We start from the raw sequence: 23,737 nt of genomic DNA, 5'->3' as shown, positions 1-23,737 counted from the left end.
TTGTAGATCCGAAATAATGTTAGATGGCAAAATATGTGTAAAAAACTACCAACCCATTTCTCTAAGCTTCAAATAGAGCTCATCGCTAACACCACCACCACAGAGATTGCTATCCTCATCAACGATTACGATGATGTCATCGTCTTGCTCATCTTCGTCTTCCACGAAATTGTGCTTGTATCGAATGCGTTCTCCGCCTCCATCTGTATTAAAATTATTCTTTTCGTTCTTTTTGTGCAGTAACAGCTCCCTCTGTTCGTTGGAATCGTCGTCATCTTCTTCGTCAGAGTCGATCCCAACGTCGATTTCTGTTTCATCATCTTTACGATCTTCTGTATCATCGCCTTCGATGCGAATGATGTGCGCACTATTCGCATGACTATCGTCATTGATAGCGATAACAATACTACTCCGACCACTACTTCTGTTATCACTATCATTCTCTAACTGTCATCTTTCTTCCTTCCACAGTTTATTCCCAATTGACTGTTGTTCATTGTTGTTATTGTTATTGTTAATACCTTCGGATTTAGATTCGACAGATTCAAGCAATGGCCCATTGCCGTCTTGGCTAATGTCATTGCTGTTGCTGTTACTCTTATCGGTTATATCGTCACCTATCGGCAGCGGCTGATTACTACTATTCCTATGGTTTGCTTGTACTTCGACGGCTATCACTTCTGTTTCTTGGCAATGACATTCATTATTTTTGGCAACATCAGTCCTGCTACTATTGCTCTGCATTTCCCCTTGCACACAGTTATGCTGTTCGTTGTCGTCCCCATCACTACCGACTACTTCCTGGGTACCATCATCGGTATCCTCTAGGCCGGTTTCAATTAACTGTCGATCCTCCCCTGCATCAGGATCGCCCGGTTCTGTTGCGTCGGCGCAAGCACCATTCAGCGGTAGCGTTGGTAGGTTTTCCCCACAGAACAAGTGCAGTTGGGTTAGCCATTTGTAGTACATATTGTATTAATTTTTCCGACACCGAAATTCAGAGTGTGCATTATTGTAAATTGAGTTCCACGAGAGGATGTGTATTTGTTTAGGAAAGGGTAATTAGAAGATAAGAAAATAGCATTTTTAGAATTGTTATGATGCTGATGTATACTATCCTGAGGGTGTATACGGGTCTATGTTTTAATCATTCATACTACAGTGAGTTTAGTTTTAGAATTGCTTAAAATGTGACTATCTTCCGTTTGGTTTAGTGTGCTTTCATCGGAAACTTTGGGAGAAACAGAAATAAACAATAAGAGTTCTCATATTTACTGTAAGGCGAAACAGATAACATTGCAAACAACATAAACAAATGCATGCGAAACGCAAAAGGGAATGAAATTTCGTAGTTCGTATATCCCGTATATCCCGATTTCGTATTGGCGATCAAACGTCGGTAATTCAGGTTAACTTTTGCTCAGAATGTAGTAAAGCATATTTACAAAAATTGAAAGATATTTACAAAATTTAATCTACGAAATTTGCGCCTGTGGGAAAATTTTGACATATTTGTAGTCGACGGTAATAGCGGAATTTTACTTTTGTTAGGATCCAATATGATCTAATTTATGTAATCTACATTTTTGTGCATCCATATTTGCATGTGAATTAGTTTACGCAACTTAGAATATTATTTATGGATTCGTTCCTGCATCGGAAACTGATTCATAGAATATTTGTTGCGATTCGCCTTTCGTTGCCGTGAGATAGTTTACCTAGGGTTACCAACCGTGCATATTTTGAAGCCATGTCCTTAATTTTGCTGATTTGGGAAGCGTCCTTTCGCGATGTATTTTGTAAAACTTTATTACAAAAAATTGCATCTCTGAAACTTCGGGATATGAAATAATGAACTTTACCCTTTCATTTGCGATCGACATCAAAATGATCCGACGGGGAGTCCAGAGCACCTCTTTTTAAGTTTTTGCGCAACAATATATGTTTTACAATGGAGCTAGTTAATATTTCTGCCCCTAGGTGGTGTTATAGACATTCGAACAACACTAAAAGTGATCTGATAGATAATTTAATTGTCTAAAACAACTTAAAGTCGATCTGAAAGCATTCGGAAAAGTTGTTTAAGACTTTACAAACTTATGTCTAAGATTGAAAAGTCTCATATTTCAGCCGAAAATTATAATTACAAAATTCTCATGTTTTTGAAATAATGAAACACACAAGTGTTTCCCAAAGTAGTACAATATTAATATTGTTTTTCATGATGCTTGGTGATTTTTCATGCAGAAATAGCTTTTGGAATAACATATCTTTGTCTTATTTTTTATTTCTTCGCATGATCTCGATGATAACTAATGTATTCTTTGATGAATCTGCTCCCCCATTTGGCTTAAATTCTAACACTTTGATGTCAACAAACTCAACCAGCTATTTTGTAGCATTAAAATATCTGACGAGATTCATTGCAACTTCTTCGTCAACATTTCTAATTGACCTTCTCAAGAATAGGATGTTTAACAGGAACTAAAAACTATTTACGCTTTTTGATCAAGTTTGTTAACTTTCCCGGTTGATTTGAGGGAACCTCCATTCATCGGAAGGTACTGCTTAGCTGCAAGGGTTTACTTACATTCATGTTACATTGAACTTTTTGAAGAAAACATTTGTTGCATATTTTAGGTTACGGTCGTTTAAGGGGGCGACTGGAGAAAAGTGCTCAAATCGAATGTTAATTTGTTTTACGATTTTGAAGGCAAGCCAACAATGGATCTTTTGTGTAATGTTAAGATTTATTAATACATTCATTGTGCCGAAAAAAAAAAATTTCAGGCACGCAGAGCCTCGTATGTGTGGCTTACAAGAGTATACGTCCAACAATTTTCACGTCGAGAAGCGCCACGGCGAACACGATAACTCTTGATAAAATTGTCTGCCACAGGAAATTCAATAAGATTTGTGAAACTTAGACTTGTTGTTTCAGACTCGATGAGCCAAAAAAAGCCAACCATCATAGTACTTTAAGTATAAATGTTGGGACAAACCGTTTCTAATCGAATGCTTACCACAACAGTAACTGTCAAAATTAGCGTGGGCTCTCTCTTTACTTCCCCTCACAATATCCTCATGCTCGTTTGGCTGCAGTTTTTGACTGTCCGTTTGATTGCATTTTTTGACACTTCGCTAGTCTGTGTATAAAGTGTCTGTAGTTATACCTTTGGTTATACCCGTTGTTGCGACAGAATTAGCCCGTCTATGCTTGGTAGGGGCTATAATGGGTATAGATTGCTATTTGACTGATTCAAGAACAATAAACGGGAGAAGGATAGAAGACTAGGTACGGAACACATGTTGAAATCAACCGCTACAGACTATTCCTAAAGTTTATTTTGAAAATTATTATAATTGCTACAATCCTATATACGATCCGGTTTTGCCGATGACAAATGAAGTTACCGAGTTAGGAATCAGAATTATATCGAGCACTAAAAAGTTGTAAGTAAATACATGTAAAATCAACAGAAACGATATGAAATAAATAAATGTTTCCAGCTTTAGCTGACCTACACAATACCGTGTGAAAATAGCTGCTGAAAGAAGTTTAGCCGCTCCCAATCTGATTCAACTACTGCTCGTCGTAACATTCTAAAGAACTTTTTACCTAAATCTCGATCACTATCTCTAAGGATTGTGTGTGATCAATAATCAAATTATGGAAGAAAACTGTGGAAAGTGCTTATTCCCAGTGGGAAATGATGATAGATTGGTTTGTGCAAAATGCAAAATACGATACCATATATCATGTATAGGTGCAACGAGTTGGATACCTAATCAAGCTTGGCAGTGTGATACTTGTTTCGCACAATCAACTTCCATTGACGAAGACAAGCAGATGGACCAACTACAACAACGAACTGCACAGATCATTTTGGATCTACAGCGGCTTGAGGAAGAATTTGAAATGGAGAGGAAAATAATGAACAAAAAGTATCGTGTCTTGCAAGAACATTTAAATGCGTTGAAAGAAGATATGAACAGTTTGGAAGGCAGATCAAAACAAAGTCTAGGTAAAAAGATTCCCGTTGCTAAAGTTCCGACTGGACAATCTCTGCTGCCAGATAGCAGCCGTGAGCAATTGGCTGATATGGACATTCGGAAAATGTTTGCTCGTCAGTCGATCCCAGCAGATCTCCCTGTGTTTACTGGAAAGCCAGAAGACTGGCCAATATTTATAAGTAGCTTCAATAATTCGTCCGAGGCATGTGGATACAATAATGTTGAAAACCTAATTAGATTGCAGCGATGTCTGCGAGGCGCTGCACGAGAAGCTGTGAGCAGCAGACTTTTGCTTCCAGAGTGTGTCCCGCAGGTGATTGACACATTGCGCATGCTATATGGCAGGCCAGAACTGTTGATAGCTACACTTCTAACTAAAGTACGACAGTTATGCCCGCCAAAAGAAGAAGACCTGAACTCATTAATTGTTTTTGGACTTGCTGTGAAAAATCTCACTGACCATATGATCGCAGCGGAACAGCAGGATCATTTAAATAACCCGTGCCTACTGCAAGAAATCGTGGATAAATTACCAGCTCACTTCAAGCTGCAATGGGCCGTCCACAAACGACGAATTCGATACATCACTTTATCCACATTTAGCGATTTCATGTCAGAGATAGTAGAAGCTGCATGTGAAGTGAGTTCGATAGTGGTAATTGGAAAGTCCGATTCGGAGCAAAGCAATGATGATAATTGTAGAAGGTACAAAACGGACGAGTGTCAGGCTCCATCCACCATGAGTCGCAAGGAGAAACGCAACATTTGTAACATATGCGAGGGACAAAACCATCGTGCCCACAACTGTGCGGAGTTCAATTCCGCAACAGTGGCTCAACGCTGGGAAATAGTACACGGTCTCCAACTTTGCTCATCTTGTTTGAACCGGCACCTTCCGTGGCCGTGTAAGACAGCACAATATTGCAACGTTAATGGATGTCGCCTCAAGCACCATCCAATGTTGCATTCAACACAAACAAACTACCCTTCAATGTCTGGAGGATGTTTTTCCAATGCTTCCGCCACCCTCAAGTATGTTCCTGTCACATTTTACGGAGCATCTAAAAGCTTGAAAACTCTGGCATTCATCGACGAAGGATCGGACTGTACGTTAGTAGAAAGTAATTTAGCTAAAGAATTGGATATCGCAGGAGCAAACAAGAGCTGCGAACTTCGTTGGATCAATGGTACAAGATCGAAGGAAATTGGTTCAAAGATTATAAACCTGCAAATATCTGGAGCAGACCAAAGGAAGAGGTTTTCGTTATCTGAAGTTCGAACAATTAGACAATTGGAAATCCCAGCACAAAGCGTTAATGTTGCCAAACTACGTTTGAAGCATACCCACTTGCAAGATATTGATGTCGAAAGTTATGATCATGCTAAACCTCGTATACTAATTGGACTGCGCCATTCGCGTTTAATAACACCTAGTGAAATACGAATGGGAAACTTTGATGCACCGATCGCCTCGAAATGTAAGCTTGGTTGGAGCATCTTCGGCCAGATGGTTTGCAATAATTGACCAAATAAAAACCAAACTTAGCTAGTTCTATCGCAAGTATATAAGGGAAACACTTCAGCCGAATAGCTCGTGTTACGGGGGGGAGAATGTTGCGACAGAATTAGCCCGTCTATGCTTGGTAGGGGCTATAATGGGTATAGATTGCTATTTGACTGATTCAAGAACAATAAACGGGAGAAGGATAGAAGACTAGGTACGGAACACATGTTGAAATCAACCGCTACAGACTATTCCTAAAGTTTATTTTGAAAATTATTATAATTGCTACAATCCTATATACGATCCGGTTTTGCCGATGACAAATGAAGTTACCGAGTTAGGAATCAGAATTATATCGAGCACTAAAAAGTTGTAAGTAAATACATGTAAAATCAACAGAAACGATATGAAATAAATAAATGTTTCCAGCTTTAGCTGACCTACACAATACCGTGTGAAAATAGCTGCTGAAAGAAGTTTAGCCGCTCCCAATCTGATTCAACTACTGCTCGTCGTAACACCCGTTATACCTCTATTTAAGATAAACTGGTATGGCGCCGCTAGTGTTTTATCCTGCTTTATCATATCTGCTACGGTAGCCACGAAGAAAGCTGTGAAGCAACTACGTTCGATATTTGGTAATTACCGCCGGTTCCATTCCGGAACGGAGAAGTCCGGCACGGTGGCGGTGTGCCAAGCAAGATCCGCTTCTGGAGCCGTTCGGCGGTTTTGCAAGACCGGAAGATGCAATAAGCGCTTAAAGGAAAGACGGACGGCAGGCTGACGAAATACTTCCGCGGCTTGGGCTGACCATACGGTCAAAACGTATTAGACCAACATGGACGTCAAGGAGGTCTTCTCTGCGAAGCACAACGTGGGTGTAGTTATGGACCATTAGATATTATGGACCATTAGATATTATTAGGGATGCATATGACGCTCAACGGGCATTATTAGCAGGTTCTTCGTGTTCGATACCGCAAGGTTATGGTGAGAGTATTAAAAATGAGATTTCACTAGAGTTACGTTGATTCGTTGTTTAAGGTTCATTTCGGTGCTTTGTAAGTTGGTCGTAGAGGGAGTTCCTCTAGACTGTTCTCCACTCTCCTACTATTCTACTCTTAACAGGTTATTGACCTAGAAGCCACAATGGAGAATGGAACTCAACTCAACGATCGTTGAAACGTTGTTCAGTGGTGAAGAGAAGCCTTTCCCCCTCTGGATGGTTCAGATGGAGCAACACCCTAAACAGTATGGTTTGTTGTATACCAGGGAAAGAACAATTGCGGAGGAAGATTTTGCGGAACCAGTTGTAGGTGCTTCGTCAGCACATAAGAATGCTCATAATAGGAAACTTAATTTTCATGTGGTTGAAAATCCCACTAAAAAGGCGGACGAACATTGTCAGGCGAGTTGAATATTTTAACGTTTTAGTCTACTTGCCTGTGCTAATTGCCCCAAGGAACAAATGTATTTGGGGAGGACGATTTAGAGGAAATTCCAACACTTAGACAAATTTTCTGGAGGATGAGGTGGATCTTTAATCCTACAAGTTCAAGCTGTTCAACAAAATTCTTCATTACGAGTATTTCTAAAACTTTGTCGAAGACACCAACTTTTCACCTCGTCAGTAAAAAAAAGTCATTTTTTAGTTCGATCATAGGAAGCCATGCCTAATTTTAATTCTTATCAAATTATGGGGAATATTCATACGAACAATTCCTTTGAAGACACCCTGTGAATATATTCGATGGTTTGGCCTCCAGTGAATTAAGTTAACGTTTTTGGGATTTGCGACCACTCTGTACCGGCACTGAGGGTTTCAGTATCATGGAACCGGTTCGGTACTGGGAACCCTAACTGTAACTTTATTTTTGTATCTAAAATTGAGAAGGCAGGTATGAAAGTTATATTCTATAAGGGGAAAGTTTAAATTTTGGATAAAAACGGTCAGGTGCTTGCCAAAGGCAAAAACTAAATTAAGTTACGTGCTTAATTTAAAGCTGAAAGAATCCCTGAGGAAAACTAATTATTGTGCGAATGCGAAATGGCATCAACGATTTGTTCACTGAGGGAGACAAATTTGAAGAAGCTAGTGCAGAATATGCAGAAATGTAAGCCGCACACAAAGCAATATGAACTTTACTCCGTCACATTTCGATCGTGAATTGATCAAAGGGTCTATCCAGCTAACTTGATCAAGTCTCAAAGTAAATGGATTATCAAGATTAATTCCTGTGATATTGCAAACCAATTCCATTAATTGGGAGTGGACATCTTACATAATTAGCTACATAAAGAATGCTTGGTTGGTTGAATGTGTCTGCGATTTTCAGAATCCGCTCTATTGTTTCATTCGTTTTGGACCTTTGGTCGATCTGAGATTCATTCCCAAGTTTCAACCGATACGACTTCATTAAATTGAGATTTCAAGCAATTGGGAAAAAAGATAACAAAATAAAACGATACCTCAATAATTATGTAGAAAAAAACTAAAAAATACACTTGTTAGTTAATACCCGTCGAAAAATGAAAGGCCACTAAACCAATTGAAAGCATTGAAATTAGTCTAGGATATATAGGAGCAAATATTTTCCGTTTGATTATGTTATGATTAACCATTCAGAGAAAACTAGTTACACGAAAGCCACCACAGCATTAATAACACGCTTTATTCCGAAATGTAACCTCTTACCTTCATAACCCTGGTTGTCATGGATCTCACGCTCGGTACCTTCCTTACCCTCTAACACCACCAACAAACATTGATGGATACAAATGTATTGCTGCTCAGTTTGGACCATCCAGACACGTTCTACAAGTACAATGAGGATAATAATACCGTAATATTTAGATTGAACTCCCTGATCGCTTACCTTTTCGCATTGCCCAGACAATACCGAAGATATCGACATAGTCCGATACCTGTATTTGTTGTAGTATTCTATCGAGGGTAATGAACGTACCAGACCGACCGACGCCGGCACTGCAGTGTACCGCGATCGGTCGCTGGTCGGGTCCAACACGTTCGCGGAAGGCTCGCACGAACCGCGCGAGCGTCTGAGGAGGGTTTGGCACACCGAAATCTGGCCACGTGGTAAAGTGGAAGTGACGAATGATGCGCTGCGTGTCACCCTAGAAAAAAACAAACTTTGAGGCATTCTGGTACAAAAACAAGGAAGCACCACCTACCCTCGTCATCATAAATTCCGTGATGACCCAGTCCGGATAGTGACTATCATTGAGCAGCGTAACCTTAATATCACCGTAATATACTGGCACTGTATCATGTGGCCAGTAGTGATCACATTTTTCGCGACCTTTTTCAAAGGTACGCGTTAGCATGACTATCGCCCGCGAGTTGCTCTCCCAGCACATGCGCCAGAAGTCATCCCGCGTTGAGTGTAGGGGGCCTTGAGTGACGATGAATTCTCGGGGAGAGTTATGACCCTGCAAAACGAAAACGACAATGAATATCAAGCAGTTCTAATTTTGTGATGAAATCGATCTTACCGGCACGTAGTTAGCGTTGATATAATCTGACCCTTCCTCATCGTCCACCGGTTGTAATTTAAATCTAGAGTGGTCATACGGTAAAATGTTGGTGAAACGATTCTTAGGTCTATTGCACGGCAGGTCCGCGAATGTGCATGGTTGGTCCCGGCCTACATGTTTCAGTTCCTCAAACTCTTCACTAAATCTGTGAAAAAGAAAAGTCATTAACTCACCTGCACTATAGTTATCAAAAAATACTTCCTACCTAAAGTCAGAATCGGCTGACATCAAACGATAATGTTCGGCGAAGTTTTTCACCAGTACTGGACGGCTTGTTTCCATTGTGCTATCTGGTAGAGACATATTGTCGTTTGCGCGCTGTTCGGTTGCTTTTTTGCGACCCGTATGACGCCGTCGGCGCAAAAATAGTAGAGTGCCGACGAGCAGTAGTATAATGAATAATGGGACCGTTATTGAAACGATCAGTGATGTGTTATCTTGTGCTAGAAAGAGTAAAATGTTGTGTTAGTATGAAGGATATAAATAATTCTTGCGAAAGACATTCTTTGAAAAAAAATGTTAAGAAAATCGTTTCGTGAAATCAATAAACATTCTACAAGTCTTCAACTGATCCAGAGACCATTTGAGACTACCAACTTACGAAGAAACACTCAAAATTGGGCGGCCTTAATGTGGTCTTCTGGCGCCCTTGGCGGAGTCTCAGTTTTGCGTAGCGGTAAATCTATTGCATTGTATGTAGCTTACCTGGGTTCGATTCCCAGCGCCGCACATAGGGTTAGAGATTTTTTTCAAAAGAGATTACTTTAACCCGAAATGTGGCGAAAGACCCTAAGGTTTAAAGCTCTATAATCAAAATAAAAAAAAGTTGAGCAAGATTAATCAACAAGACTCTTTTCACCTCCCCGTTTTAAAACATTCACGTTGAACTCGGTTGGGTCATATTTAATCTTCTTTCGGATCAAAGATAATTCGTTGAATATTCTAAAGCTCTTGAAAGAGCTGACGCAGAAACGTTCAATATGGGCAGATATCTTGTAAGTTCGCCCAAAAATTCTGTCCAAAGTAAGCAAATTAAATTACTGGCGGCATGCGTTTTATGAACTACCGCATATGGATGCCGTGCAAAAAGTTGAAATCGATGGTGTAGTCACTGATTCGAGTTTGTCATGCGTAGATCTTCTGCAGCACGGGATTCGTTGTTGCAAGGAACCCTTGCTCCAGCGAGCAAGGATTTTGAATGGGAATCGCATGGGATAGGACAGAATGGTGTAAACAGTGTCCGAGGAATCTGAAGCATCCCCTTAAAAACGCTCTTAATGGTTTTTTGTAGAAATACTAAAAAGAGCTACTCACCACAACAAATCATTATGCTCTCTTTGCTCAGGAGTATGACTCTGATGATCTCCGATGGAGACATTTTCAATGCTTCCGCGGAATTACCTGTTCTGACACAAAGCCTTAGAAATTTGAGATAAAACAAGAAGTTTCCAATACTTCCAGGAACACTAAAATCTCATAGAATATTTGAACTAGAGATTCAATTTAGGCAAGACTCATGGTGCCGAAACAATTATTGCGTCGGTGTCTATGAAGTTCATTACCATATAAACGAATGTACATCATCGCCTTCAGGGCAATATGACGCACGAGAGATGCATCATATAGGGGAAGATGGGGTAAAATGCACCCCTGGGGCAAAATGCACCCCGTCCTTATATCTAAAATTTCTAGAAAACGGTAATACCGGTCGGAAGTCCGCCATAGTAAACATACACTGCCAAAGTTTGATAACCGTACATCAACAGCAGCTCGAGAAATAAACAATAAACAATAACGTGCTCTTCTCATGTGATTATTGTGACTTGTCCAATAAGGATTTTCAGCTCTTATAAAAGCTATTTTACTATTATATCAGTGCATATTTATACCGCAGCTCATTATTCTGTCGCGCTATATATGAAAAATCTACTAAATAGTTAATTTATTGTTAAATTTATATCTCTGCTCCATCGGGGCAAAATGCCCTCTCCTTTGATTTTGCTGATTGTTTAATCGAAAACATCGTTCTGAAAACCTACTAATTGCATAACCACAGGCTATTTAATGGCACACTTTTGTGAAATCCAGCCAGAAAACAAAAATATTTGCTTGTTCACCAAGCATTCTGCCCCGTTGTTGCGGTGCATCCTGCCCCGTTGTTGTAGTGCATTATGCCCCGTTGTTGTGGTACATTTTACCCCCGCACAGGGGCATTTTGCCCCGCTTATTTTTCAAAAGGCAATTTTGAATGATTTGAAAGAATTGAATATTTTTCATGTTTTTGAATATTTTGCAGTGTTATGATTGTGATAACTAAGGAAAATGTTGGCTAAACGATATCATTAATTAAATTCTCCCAATTAAAACTGAGTTATGACCATATTTCTATAGGGGGTGCGTTTTACCCCATCTTCCCCTAATTCTAAGATAAATTTGCGTTGTGAAAATTTGCACAACTTCGAAAAAAAAAATTTAAAGCTACCTCCGCTATCTATTGTGGGAGTTTCTTGCAGGAGTAGATGGATCAGCTGCAAGCGCGGTTTCGAATTTTTCCTGAGAGCAGCAAAAATGTTAGATGGAACAGAGAAGAAGTATACCTATGCTTCTTACGTGTGGTTCGTTCGAGCTCCAAGAGATATTTTTTCAGCATCCCGGGGGCAGATGTGGTCGCTGATGCAGGACAGGGAATTGATCTATGCGTTGTAGCAATGCAAAAATTGAACGAGTATTTTGCACCCCAACATCATGAGGTTCATGAGCTTTTCTTTTTTTGGGCTATGATACCGGAGGAAAATTTCTGATACGGGCGCAGGCACATGGATCAAAATGTAATTTTGGAAAATCAGCGTCGGAGAGCTCTGGCATAGAGATGGTCGGGTTTCAATTTTTTCGAACCCGAACCCGACCCGAACCCGAGAGCTTAAAAATTTAAAAACCCGAACCCGACCCGAGACCGAAATTATAAAATTTGAAAAACCCGCACCCGACCCGAGCCCGAAAATTTTAAAATTAGAAAACCCGGACCCGACCTGTACCCGAGAATTTCAAATTTGAAAACCCGACCCGAACCCGAGAAGCTTAAATTTATAGAACCCGAATCCGACCCGAAACTTGTCGGGCTCGGGTCGGGTCCGGGTTTCGGGTCTAAAAACCCGATCCCGACCATCTCTACTCCGGCATCGTGATTGTTGTCAAGATGCTCCAGTTTGTGCCAAGTCAGTTTCGGGCAAAGTTACTCCAGGAAAAAGATCCTATTTTAGAAAAAGTGATCAAACAAGTAAATGTGTTTGAAACATCACGTGAAGCAAATGATCAGATAGGTGGTAGAAGTGCTCAGTTGCAGAACACAGGCTGATACATGAACTATACATTGTATAACATTTTTGCAAATAGTAGTTTAAGTTGGTTTAAGGAAAACCAACCAATCCCGTAGAATCGGTAAATTATAATAAGAATTGCCCATAAGATGAAACGAATGATTTCTGTACCACTTAAATATAAAAAGACATGTAATTAAAAATAACAAAAGCCAAATAAAAATCATTTGAAGAAGGAAAGTTCTCAGTTGCAATTGAGCAGGCCGGCACATAACTTTCAATACGTGAACTATAGAAATAAACTGAAAAGGCAGACTGATCTCAAAAGGTCTTATGAGCAATCATTTCCTTCCAGCTCGGGTCTAGCTGCGAAGAAGAAAACATAGCAGTTCACAGAGAATACACGCAATCGAAGATGGTATCATCTGGGAACAATTCGAATGAGCTGACGTGGGCTCCAGTGGGCGGCGCACAGTGGCCGGAGGCTGGCCAAAACCTCAAAAATTTATTTTTGAAATATTGATATTTTATATTTTTCCTAAATTTCTCATGTATTGAATGATGTATATTCAAAATTTTATGATTATTGGATAACAACACGATTTTTAACACGAGTTTAAATGTACCAAAGTCCGGATTTTTTAATGATTTTCATTTCCGAAACCACCATTGCTCTGTTCACTTCAAATGCATGTTGCTCTTTTGATTTTGGTCCGATTTTAGCACAACTAGTTTCATTGTGTAGAGGAACGAAAGAACTTGGTTAGTCAGTAAAATTCATTTGGTGAATTTGCTTGGAACTGTGACTTTTTAGTTCAAATATGTTTAAGGTGGTCCGATCAAAAAAATTTTGTTCACTAATGTATTCTGTACAAATTTCGGAATCATTTCGGAACGGTCTCATAGTATACATTCTATGTGAAATTACCTCTACTTGCCGAATATCATTGTCTCGTTCTGCGCCTAGGTGCGCAAAAAGTTTTAAGCAGATTTTGAAGCTTTGTTGCTGACATGGAGACGCATGGTGTTTTGTGTAAAATAGTTAGACAATCTACAGTAATCCAACACGTTATACAATGGTTTTTATGATTTTTTATGATATTGTTGACATTGGTGAACAGTAACGGAAAATCTATCATGAAAACGGGATCATAGTTATAAGAAAGGTTCAATGACACTATATGGAAAAATGCATTTAATATTTAACGACTTTTGACATCAAAAATGAGCTCAGCACCTCAAAATTAGCTTAAATTGTGATTTTCAGCCAAATTAGGTAACATTTGAGGTTTTGTCCGACTTTTGTTTGAAGAGCCGCCACTGTGCGGCGTGTTATTCGAGATGCAAATAGACTCGGGAGTTCAATCAAATATCATTGATGATCGTACGTGGGAGTCTATGTGCAAAAGTGGAGTTAACGTGATTGGAGATATGCGTGTGTCTGATTGAAGGTTCAAGGCTTATGCTCAAACAGATTCCTTGGAAGTAGTAATTATGTTTGATGCATTTTGTCATTTCCGATGGACACGAGCAGCTCAAAGTTGTGTCGCGTTTTTACGTTGTTTAAAATGGACCTCAGCCACTTCTAGGGAACCAGACGGCTAAGAAACTGGGTGTGTTAGTTGTTGGATTGCGTAGTTATCGTGAATTGGTCCATCAAGTAGAAGCAAGTCGGTCGTTTCTTTGCATCCGAGGAAAAAAAATATATATTCTCATTGATAAGTCAGTGGAACCTGTTGCTCAGCGTCTTCGTCGGTTACCGTTCTCTATGTTAGGGACACGATAAGCTGGAGGATTTACTTCCAAAGATATCATTGATCATATCTAAACCAATCCGTACAGCGATACGATGGTTATTGTGCTTAATGACAGTGGTGACATTAGACTTTGCATCGACATGCGGCTGCTTAACAAAGTAATACCTCGGGAGACACACCCGTTGCCCACGATCAAGGAGATTCGCTGGGGAATTAATGGCGCCGTATTTCTCCAGACATGATATAAAGGGTGCTTTTCATCAACTCCAACTCGATAACGAGAGTAAACATCTGACCACTTTCATAACTCATCGTGGACTGTTCCGGTAAAAGCGTTTAGTCTAGGGATTTTCTGCGCACCGGAACTTCTTTAGCAAATTCCAGCGGATTGTGAGAATATGATGGACTTCTTCGATGATACTGTTGTGACTGGTGGGTCAGAAGCTGAGCATGACTTCGCTCTAGAAAAGGCCCTGAAAAAGCTCAATGAATATGGGATTTTTCTAAATCAGTCGAAGTGTGCTTTCAAGCTTACTGATATTGAGTTTATCGGTCAACGATTTAACCAGAATGAAATGCCACCGTCACAGAGTAAAATTGAAGCCACCTTCAAAGAGAAAAATCTTTCGTCAACCAAAATATTGTGAAGAAGTCCGAAGTTTCTTAGGGCTTGTAAACTGTGTGAGAGCTTTTATTCCAAACTTGGCGACCATTTTGTCTTCATTGCGCGACCTTACCAAGAATAATTCAACTTTCGTCTTGGAACAAGATCAAGCTTTCAACGAGCTTATTCGTCTGGTAGGTAACATTGATACCAGGCATTGCATTTATCGCTCATATGAGTAAATGTGCCCGGATAGTTTGCTACTGCGACAATAAAAATTCACATTTTCACACGAAAAGTGATCGGCACTCACACAACTTCTTCGGATAAATACAACGTGTTATTTCTCCGGATAAATAAAACAGCCGGAGAATGAGTGAATGAGTTTATCACGGTATCCTTTTTTCGCTCGCTGCTTTCCTGCCGTTATTCCAAAACACGAAAAAACAAGTCTATCATATTTTTTTGCCGCTTTTCTTTGTAATTAAGTGTATTTTTTTGAAGTTTTTATTGATTTCCACGAAATTAAAATTTTATGACCTTCTCCGGTGAGAAGGAAAAAGTCAAACAAATTTTATCCGGAAAATCATTCTCACGTTATTTATGGAGACGGAGAATTTTGCGACTCATCTTATCTCGGAAAAGTTGGACATCTGATAAGCTTCTTCTCGCGTGAGTGAGAGAGAACTACAATGCCTGATTGATACACTTGCTCACTTTGATCTTAAGCTTAAAACCAGAGTTGTGGCAGATGTGTCACCAGTGGGGTTAGGAGCTGTTCTCCAGTTTCGCCAATGTCATCCAACCAGGAGTCGTTACGTATGCCAACAAAAGCCTAACGGGCACGGAGTGTTGATACGCACAGACGGAAAAGGAAGCTTTAGCACTTGTTTGGGCTGTGGAGCGGTTCCAGATTTATCTTTTTGGAATACGCTTCGAGCTTGAAACCGACCACGAACCCCTCGAATCCATATTTACACCTTCCTAATCCCCATGCTTGCAGATTGAGCGTTGGATCTTGAGATTTCAAACATTCTGCTATGATATTGTGTATTGTAAAGGGAAGTCAAACATTGCAGATCTTTTATCGCGTTTGTCATAACCGGTGGATATTAAGGAGTTCGATCCAGATTCCAACATACAGCGTTTGATGTATACGAAGTTGAGGTTGCCTCTACTAACGATCCTGAAATTCAAGCATTGAGAGAATGTTTAGAAAAGGTAGTATGGAACTATGCAAACGAAATATTGAAATCATATCATGCATTTCGAGCGGTGCGGTACAGTTTTCAGATTACATGGACAGAGACTTGCTGATGAAGGAAAAAGGAAAGGTTGCGGAGGATCATCGTCGAAAAGCAAAACCATCGGATTTAGTTGTGGGTGATAAAGTGTTGATGAAAGATGTCATTTCTGGCAACAAGCTCACCACTAAGTGTAGTTCCACCGTTATGACCGTTGTTGATAAACAGAGTCCTAGGGGTGGGCGTAGCGTAGTTGGTAAATCGATTGCCTTGTACGCAGCGCACCTGGGTTCGAGTCCCGACCCCGCGCATAGGGTTAGAAATTTTTCATAAGAAATTTTTCTAACCGAAGAGGCGAATGATGTTAAGGTTAAAACCTCTATAATCGAAATAAAAAACAGGGTCCTCGAGTAACGGTGCAATGTCAAGAATCTGGAAAGGTCTATGACAGAAATTCAAGCCATCTGAAAATAATTAACGATAACATTAAAGAAACGCCTTCCAGTAAGATTTCAGCAGACATGGATGTTGGGCACCCGTAGGAACAACTTTCTACGGATCAGAACAAGACGGTTTTTACTGAATCCATGGATCATGACGGAACCCAAGTTGATTCGTCGAAATTCACTGTCGAGGACAAGTCAACAGAAAACTTTCGTCCACAGCGGGTGATTAAACGGCCATGCCGATTCAAACAGTGAGGGAAAATTAAACGAATTCGATTTGTATCCTTTGAGTCTTAGATACTAAAACGAGGGGGAGGTGGTGATATGCCTGTGGTGAATCTATGGTAGTAGAAGAGAAGAATAAAGATAACTTGCATTGCGTTGCGTGTGAGGTAGACTTGTTTTATTTGTGCGGGATCATCCTACTACTGCAGCTAACACCGCAAATCGTGTTTTTTTTCAGAGACGTTCAACAAAAAGCTTCGTCACCGAGTCACTCGTCGAGATTTTTGCATAGAAAAATTACAGAATGTTATTGAAATGATACATTAAAATGCACAAACAGAACACAGAATTCGCAGAAAAAGTATCTTTTATTCATGCTGAAACCCTTATACCACTTGATTCTATTTCAGTTTTGTGCTATACTGTCCATAATCGCAAGTCAGTCCCATGGAACATGGGACTAACTTGCTATTATGGGCACTGTGTTGATCCCAAGGAACAATGCAATGAGATGAGAATACCAAGTTACGCGCAATCCATTGTTTCAATAGGTTGAGCAATGCATGCAGCTTTGTTACTGAGATGAATAAAGGATCATCTACCCTATATTATTCAATTAGTAGTCACGGATATTGATCTATGAAGTTTTATTTTCGCTGACACGTTTGTCTGCAATTTGATAAATCCGGCAGTGTGTAATTGTGGAACACGGATTTTGTTTGAAATGACGAATAGTTAGAACATAATAAGGCATCGTGATGTATGAAATGCCACTGCAGAACAATAACTGATAAGGCAATACAGACTACAGAAAAGTAACGAGTGATGAGTTTTCTTACCGTCAACTGATAGCAATCCTAATTGATTTTTATAGGAGCATGGCAAAAGAAAGCTAGATTGTAATATTCCATTTGATAAACATGGCCATACACACACTTACCTGTTCGAATGGGATAGCTGTACGCTGTGTCGGTGAACTTATCGGGAGCGGTGAATGCTCTGACCTTCACCTTGTACGTGGTTCCGGATTTGAGTGGCCCGTTACAATATCCCGACTTTCGGGTGTCACAGTTCTCCGTTCCGATGGTAAAGTCTTCCACAGAGCTGTTCTTAAATGGATAGTACGGTTCAATGACCTGATACGGAGGCCACACGCTATACGATTGTACATCGTACCAACTGGGCATTTCGAGACCGGATGCGTTCTTGCTGTCGTCTTCAGCAATGATGATGGTGTAAGTGGTCACGACACCGTTCTGGTCGCTGAAATAATGCTTACGGAATCTGATTTCAATGGTCGTAGCGCTACTGCCTACTTCCGTGGGCACGACTTGCGTTTCTGGTTTGGGTGGTGCAAGGATTGGCATCTTCTGTTTCCACATTTGCTCCGGACCATAGCCGATGGCAGTCTTCGCTTGAATACGGAAGATATAAGTTTTTCCCGGTAGTAGAGTTTTTATAGTGCCCCGCAATTCGGTTGGTTTAAAATCCTTAGCTTGCGTATGTTGTGATCCATCTAGTCCATACGTTATTGTAAACTGTCTTATAATTCCGTTTTGTTCATTCGGTGGGAGTGACCACTCAAAGGTGATCTCGCTTGGCTGAATATCAACGGGTGCAAATTTGTCGACACGTCCCGGAACCGATTCCTTCGTTTGGAAGTTTGCAGAAACGGGAAGACTACTACGTAGCACGTTGGATTCGGTGCCGGAACGGACGACTACTGTAAATGTGTAGTTACGGTGTGGTTTAAGATCAGTGATTGTGATGTGATTGTTCACGGTAAGATTCTGCTGATAGTTGGAATCATTTTTGAGGTATTGAATTTCGAATGCATTATATTCGCCCTTCGGAATGTCCCAATTTAAAATGATATCGGTGTCAGTGATGTTACTAGCACTAAGCTCGGTAATGGGATCTGGATACATACGATCTTGTCGTTGGATAGGTTGGCTTGCAACACCACCGCTTACCGTCCAAACAGTAATGTTGTACAGACGTCCCGGGACAAGACCGGTAAACGTAACTTTACGATCAGTGTCGTTCGCAAACTTTTCCTTGTCGGGAAGATTTACATCGCCCAAAGAAAACCGATATAGGTCGAACTTGGACGATTGCTGAGGTGTGGGAGTGTAGCTTAGTGTGACCGTATCACGCATCTGCACGTTGTTAACAATCAGCACTTCTGACTGAATGAGTGGCATTGTGCGGGTTTGCAACTTTGTAACATCACTGGTCAATCCATAGGACACCGTTTGAATCTTGAAATTGTACATTACGCCAGACATGAGATCTCCAATGAGGATTCGAACTGTTGGTGGTTCATCTGTCAACTTATCTTCATCACCTAAACCACTTACTGAGTACGGGTAAACTGAAATTTGCAAAATTGATTAGTCGAATTGCATTGAATTTTTAACAATGAAATACTTACTGGTACTGGTTTCTGATACATTATTGCTATAAATTTGATCGGGAAATTCCGTGGGCCACCAATGGATAATATACGTTTCTACTCGACCCTCTGGACGAGGCCACTCCAAGGTAATGTTGTTCGAGTCGACCAGTGGTGCAATGTTGGAAACAGGATTCGGACGTACAGTTTGGTTGACTTGCTGTGGATTGGGAGATTCGACTCCATAGCTTACGGTGTTCACCTGGATGGTATATTTTTCGCCCGGTGTCATATCCGTAACGTCTGCTTCCGTTACCTTCACCGAGGGTAATCTAATCCATTGTTTTTCGCTTTCTGTGCGATATCGAATGGAGTATTCTGTGAACTCGGAGCGCTCCGGTGGTTTCCAGCGTACTAACACAGAGTTGCTTGTTACCTTTTCGATTGTCATATCACGCGGTGGGTTGGGATCTGAGGGTAGAGGGAAAATATGACTGTTAGAGTCAAACATACCGAAAGTACATAAGTAAAGTAATATGTCCAGCAACATGTGTGCAGCCGAAGTAACGATCGTTTAAGAGTATGAAAAATTTTCTTCAGCAACTTATTATTTAGTGTCTTTACGAAGGATAATTATAGCACACTGTTCACAACGTTCACTGAAGGGATTTTCGATTGATGCGTACCGGTGTAGTTCTGCACTATTTTTGTACTTTCTAGCAGAAGTTCAGAAAACTGGGTATGTTCCATTGGCACTTCTGCTACAAAGTGCAAAACCAGTGCACCCCACTACACCGGTGCACTCCCATCGAAAACGGTGTGAGAATGTAGGAGTGTTTACGGTATAGTACCTACCGTACTTGAGAAATCTGAATGCGGAATTGTGGTCCCCAAGTATTACAAATAGGAGATGAATTTCTTTTTCCGTGATGGAAGCAAGTCTCCACAAAAAATCAAGTTTCAAGTGTAAACTCATACCGCGAAAATTTCACAGATTTTGGGGCGTATCGGGAACTTAGCGCGGAATTTGGTGCAGGATTTTGATAAAAAAAATCCGCTGAAATCTCTCCAAACTGTTAAAACAAAAATTCTGCTCTCGGCGGAAAATTCGCTGTGATCATCATCTCTTACAAAATCCCGTACCGAAATAAGGTATCAAATACTCGAGGTATACAGCTAACTTAAACTTCACTGCGGAAAACGTCACGGATTTTCAAAATTCAGCACGCAAAAAATCCGGCCGGAAACAATTCCACGTAAGATGCTTCAGATGGGAGAAATGTTATTTTTATTTTATTTTTTGAAAAAAAAACCGATGTTATTTTGTAACAGTTTCTATTATTTAAGAAGCAGCAGAACCTTTAATTTGAGTTTGGAGAGATCCCTGCGAAAAAAAAAATTCGGTTCAAAATACGGTAGAAATTCCTGTGCATAAAACCCTGTCTTTAACAATTTTTTTTAATTAAGTATCCATTCCTAAAACATGGGGACCCAAGTAAATTAAAGACCATGATAATGAAGAATTCAGCCCATATTTCCGGTACCATAAGTCCGATCTGTATGAAATTCAATAGCATCAGGCTATGAGGCCACCGAGAAAGCAGTGTTAGAGGAAGACCTGCAATTTTGGGAGGAAAAAAGGAAACGCTTGGAGAGAAAGAATAGAAGAAAACCCCAAAGAACGATCAAGAAGACGAAGATGGGGCAAGCAAGAAGTAGTGAATTTAAATAAAGGAAGGATAAACCCAGACCTCATTGGAAAAAAAATTAAAGGCGATGAATTTATCGTCGAGGTAAGGAAAGAGTGATATGCTGAACTCTTCTAGAAAGTAAGTATCGTTCCGGAATTAACGCAGTTAGGAAAGAATGTTCTGGAAATCTGCCGCACTCAAAAAGGCTAGATGCTTTTCGACCTGAGGAAAGGTTAAAAACTTAGCCATTAGGAGGGCGTTTATCTTTCCCATGAGACACTGGTTGAACGTAGGAATCTTGACGAGATCACAACAGAAGACGAGCTGAGAATGAATGAACAATGTAATCTGGGTGATGCATTAAAGATAACCCGGAGGAGGACGGCGGTACGCAGACAAATCTGATATGTTTAGCAATGCGGGGAGAAATGACGCATTGCAAGAAACTGAACGAAGCGATCGAAGTGTACGTTCTGCAGAAATCAGAGCGGAAAGGATTACAAGACAAGGCTTAATATACCCAGTATACAGAAAGAATATAGAGCCACAAATAATAAAGGTATTGCAATTAAATTACAATCATTGCGGCTCTGCACTGCAATGGTTGTGGTAGTCGACAACGGAAACTAATATAGAGTAGGAAGCAATTTGTGCAAAGAGCGATTCTTCTGACCGGAATACGGCAGTGCAAACAGAAACGTTATTGAGGGCATGTGGCATCGCCATGTCAATAAAACTGGAGCCAAGAAACAGGCGGCGCTCTGCTTATTAGTCGAACGACGTACTCGGCATCCTCTGTGAAAGCTATCTCTGCCAAAACTTTGACAAACCTGTGGGATTATGCATATCGTGTGACGATGGCGAAGACCAGATGCTCATAACACCTCTGTAACGGTGGCCTGATTGTTATCGTTGAATGGACCTGTACGGAGCATGGCCAACGATATGGCCAATTGAAACGTGCGGTGAGTTAGAGCAGCAAAAAATTGATATTTCCGACAAAAGACTTCAACGAAGAATTCGTAACAGTGAAAAAGTGTTTAAAGGTGTAGAAAGGAATCCCCAACGTTGCTTAGAAAGTTATAATCTAGATGTTACCGGATAGATTTAGGAAGGTTCTGGAAATTTCTCAACGAGGATTACTTCCGTGATGGATGGAAGAGACATAAGCTAGTTCTATGCCAAATCCAAAGCCTTTTGAGGATTCTTCGTCGCATGAATTAATATGTTTCTTGGATATACTGGGAGAGGATTATACTGAACACGTAGACAACAATTACGGAGAGTGGTCAGAAATTGTCAAAGTTGGAATTCCGGAAAGGGATATCGTTGAACAGTACAAAAAAACGAAACGGCGATGAAACAAGAGGAAACAAGAGAATGGAAATCGATATTTTGCGCTGCGATAATGGTAAATGTCATTAACGTGAGCTGGGAAGCCCTTAAATCACCTACAAAATTGGTCCCTAGTCCTAGGTTTCATTCACGCCAGATGTCTCACAAGATTTTATCTTAGATCTCTTCTGGAATGGGCTGTACAACGGCATACTAATGCTTAGTATGCCGAAGGGCGTATGGATCCCCGGACGATATTGTCATAACAGTACTGGGAGAGACGCTTAAAATGTTGGCGATGATGGTGTTCGGTATTATTGGAGATTTTCTACAAGGAGCGAAATTGCAATTAGCCCATCGCAAAACGTTGCTGCAACCGCAATGTCAGAAATCACTTTCATGGAACCTGCTATAGTTTCGTAGCGCGCTGAACTCAAGCAACTGAGTATGATGATTGATGACTGACTGAATTTCAACACTCACGTCGACTATACCTGCGAGAAGGTGGTAAAAACTATGAACGCATTAGCAAGAATTATACCGAACAATGCTCGGTCAAGTAGTGCCAGGAGTAGTGTCTCCTGGCTAGTATATCATCCTTGATAATGACGTGTGGAGGTCCTGCATGTTTCGGCGCTGGACACACAGCGGAAGTTTGCGTTATCACTGGAATGATCCCTATCGTCATTCTGCTAGTAGAGAATAGCGAATGCTATAAGTGGAAGGAGATCAGGGGAATACTGATAATGCTGAGAGGTGACTCGACGATCAAATAGTTGGTGGACTCACAGATTTAAATCAGTACCCTCGATCGTGGTGAACAGAAAGTATGGAGAAGTAACATCCCACCAAATGCGGTTCCTGTCTAATCATGATTGTTTCACAGAATACATTAGTTCGGAAACGCTGCGTCACACTTCTGCACGGAATGTGTAAATGTCGGGACACTGGTACATGTAGTGCTCGTTTGTCTTAGGTTCGTAGGCCTTCGTTCAACGTTAAGAGTATCGTTGTTGACACGCGTCGAGGCGAGGGCACATTAAATGTCGTCAGTAGAGTACTAATACTAATACTGTCCGAACTCTAGAGAAAGTGGCGAAACGGACAGCAAGATAGCACTACAAACCAGCAGGAGAATATGAACGTGTAAGTGCTAAGTTGGTGAAGAAATCTTCCCAGTTAACCTCAGCCGTAAATAAACCGGTGATGTAAGTCCAGTTGTCCGACATCTCCGAATCGGTTCTCTTCAGCTACAGATTTTGACATTAGCGACAGTTGTGAGCAAAACAGTCGGGGTCGAACAGCGAGTTAGTAACAGCAGCTAATCAGGGTCAAACAGCGAGTCGGCAACAACAGGTATCAGGAAACAACACGAACAAGTTGCATAAAGTAGGAGAAAACGGAAATCGGTATCTGTGTAAATTTTTTAGGATCTCTCCGTTGGAGTGGGGTAAATTCGTCGCCAGTAACTACCCGGGTAGATCGTTATAAAACTGGGAGACAGACTACTCATCTCAAAGAAGTTACACGTACGCGGGGGAGCTTACGTGTTCAAGTTACGAAATTTGGGAGCTAAAGAGCCCGATATCGGTAGCTAGAAAACATTTGCAGCCGTCTCATTCAGCTCTCTGTCTGATTCATCTTCAACAA

General features: G+C 40.6%; 1 protein-coding gene across 6 annotated transcripts in view; it reads right to left on the bottom strand.

Moving 5' to 3' along the window:
• The window catches only part of LOC131683794 (tyrosine-protein phosphatase 10D), a 109,558-nt gene that overhangs the window by 720 nt on the left and 85,101 nt on the right, over window positions 1–23,737 (bottom strand). For 2 of the 6 annotated variants that reach the window (XM_058966105.1, XM_058966107.1), the window contains 9 exons: window positions 19,101–19,532; window positions 17,607–19,040; window positions 17,506–17,523; window positions 9,279–9,516; window positions 9,032–9,218; window positions 8,711–8,968; window positions 8,395–8,653; window positions 8,214–8,333; window positions 54–878 (listed from right to left, as the gene is read on the bottom strand). In XM_058966105.1, the coding sequence (XP_058822088.1) occupies window positions 451–878; window positions 8,214–8,333; window positions 8,395–8,653; window positions 8,711–8,968; window positions 9,032–9,218; window positions 9,279–9,516; window positions 17,506–17,523; window positions 17,607–19,040; window positions 19,101–19,532 (3,374 nt within the window). In that variant the 3' untranslated portion in view covers window positions 54–450. The remainder of the gene's footprint in view (window positions 1–53; window positions 879–8,213; window positions 8,334–8,394; window positions 8,654–8,710; window positions 8,969–9,031; window positions 9,219–9,278; window positions 9,517–17,505; window positions 17,524–17,606; window positions 19,041–19,100; window positions 19,533–23,737) is intronic. The other 4 variants (XM_058966110.1, XM_058966111.1, XM_058966109.1 and 1 more) reach the window with 3 other exon arrangements.

This window comes from Topomyia yanbarensis, chromosome 2 (genome assembly GCF_030247195.1).
Source record: "Topomyia yanbarensis strain Yona2022 chromosome 2, ASM3024719v1, whole genome shotgun sequence".
In the NCBI taxonomy this organism is placed as follows: Eukaryota; Metazoa; Arthropoda; class Insecta; order Diptera; family Culicidae; genus Topomyia; species Topomyia yanbarensis.
The sequence above is the reverse complement of the archived record's forward strand: the minus strand, read 5'-3'. Positions and strand labels throughout refer to the sequence as shown.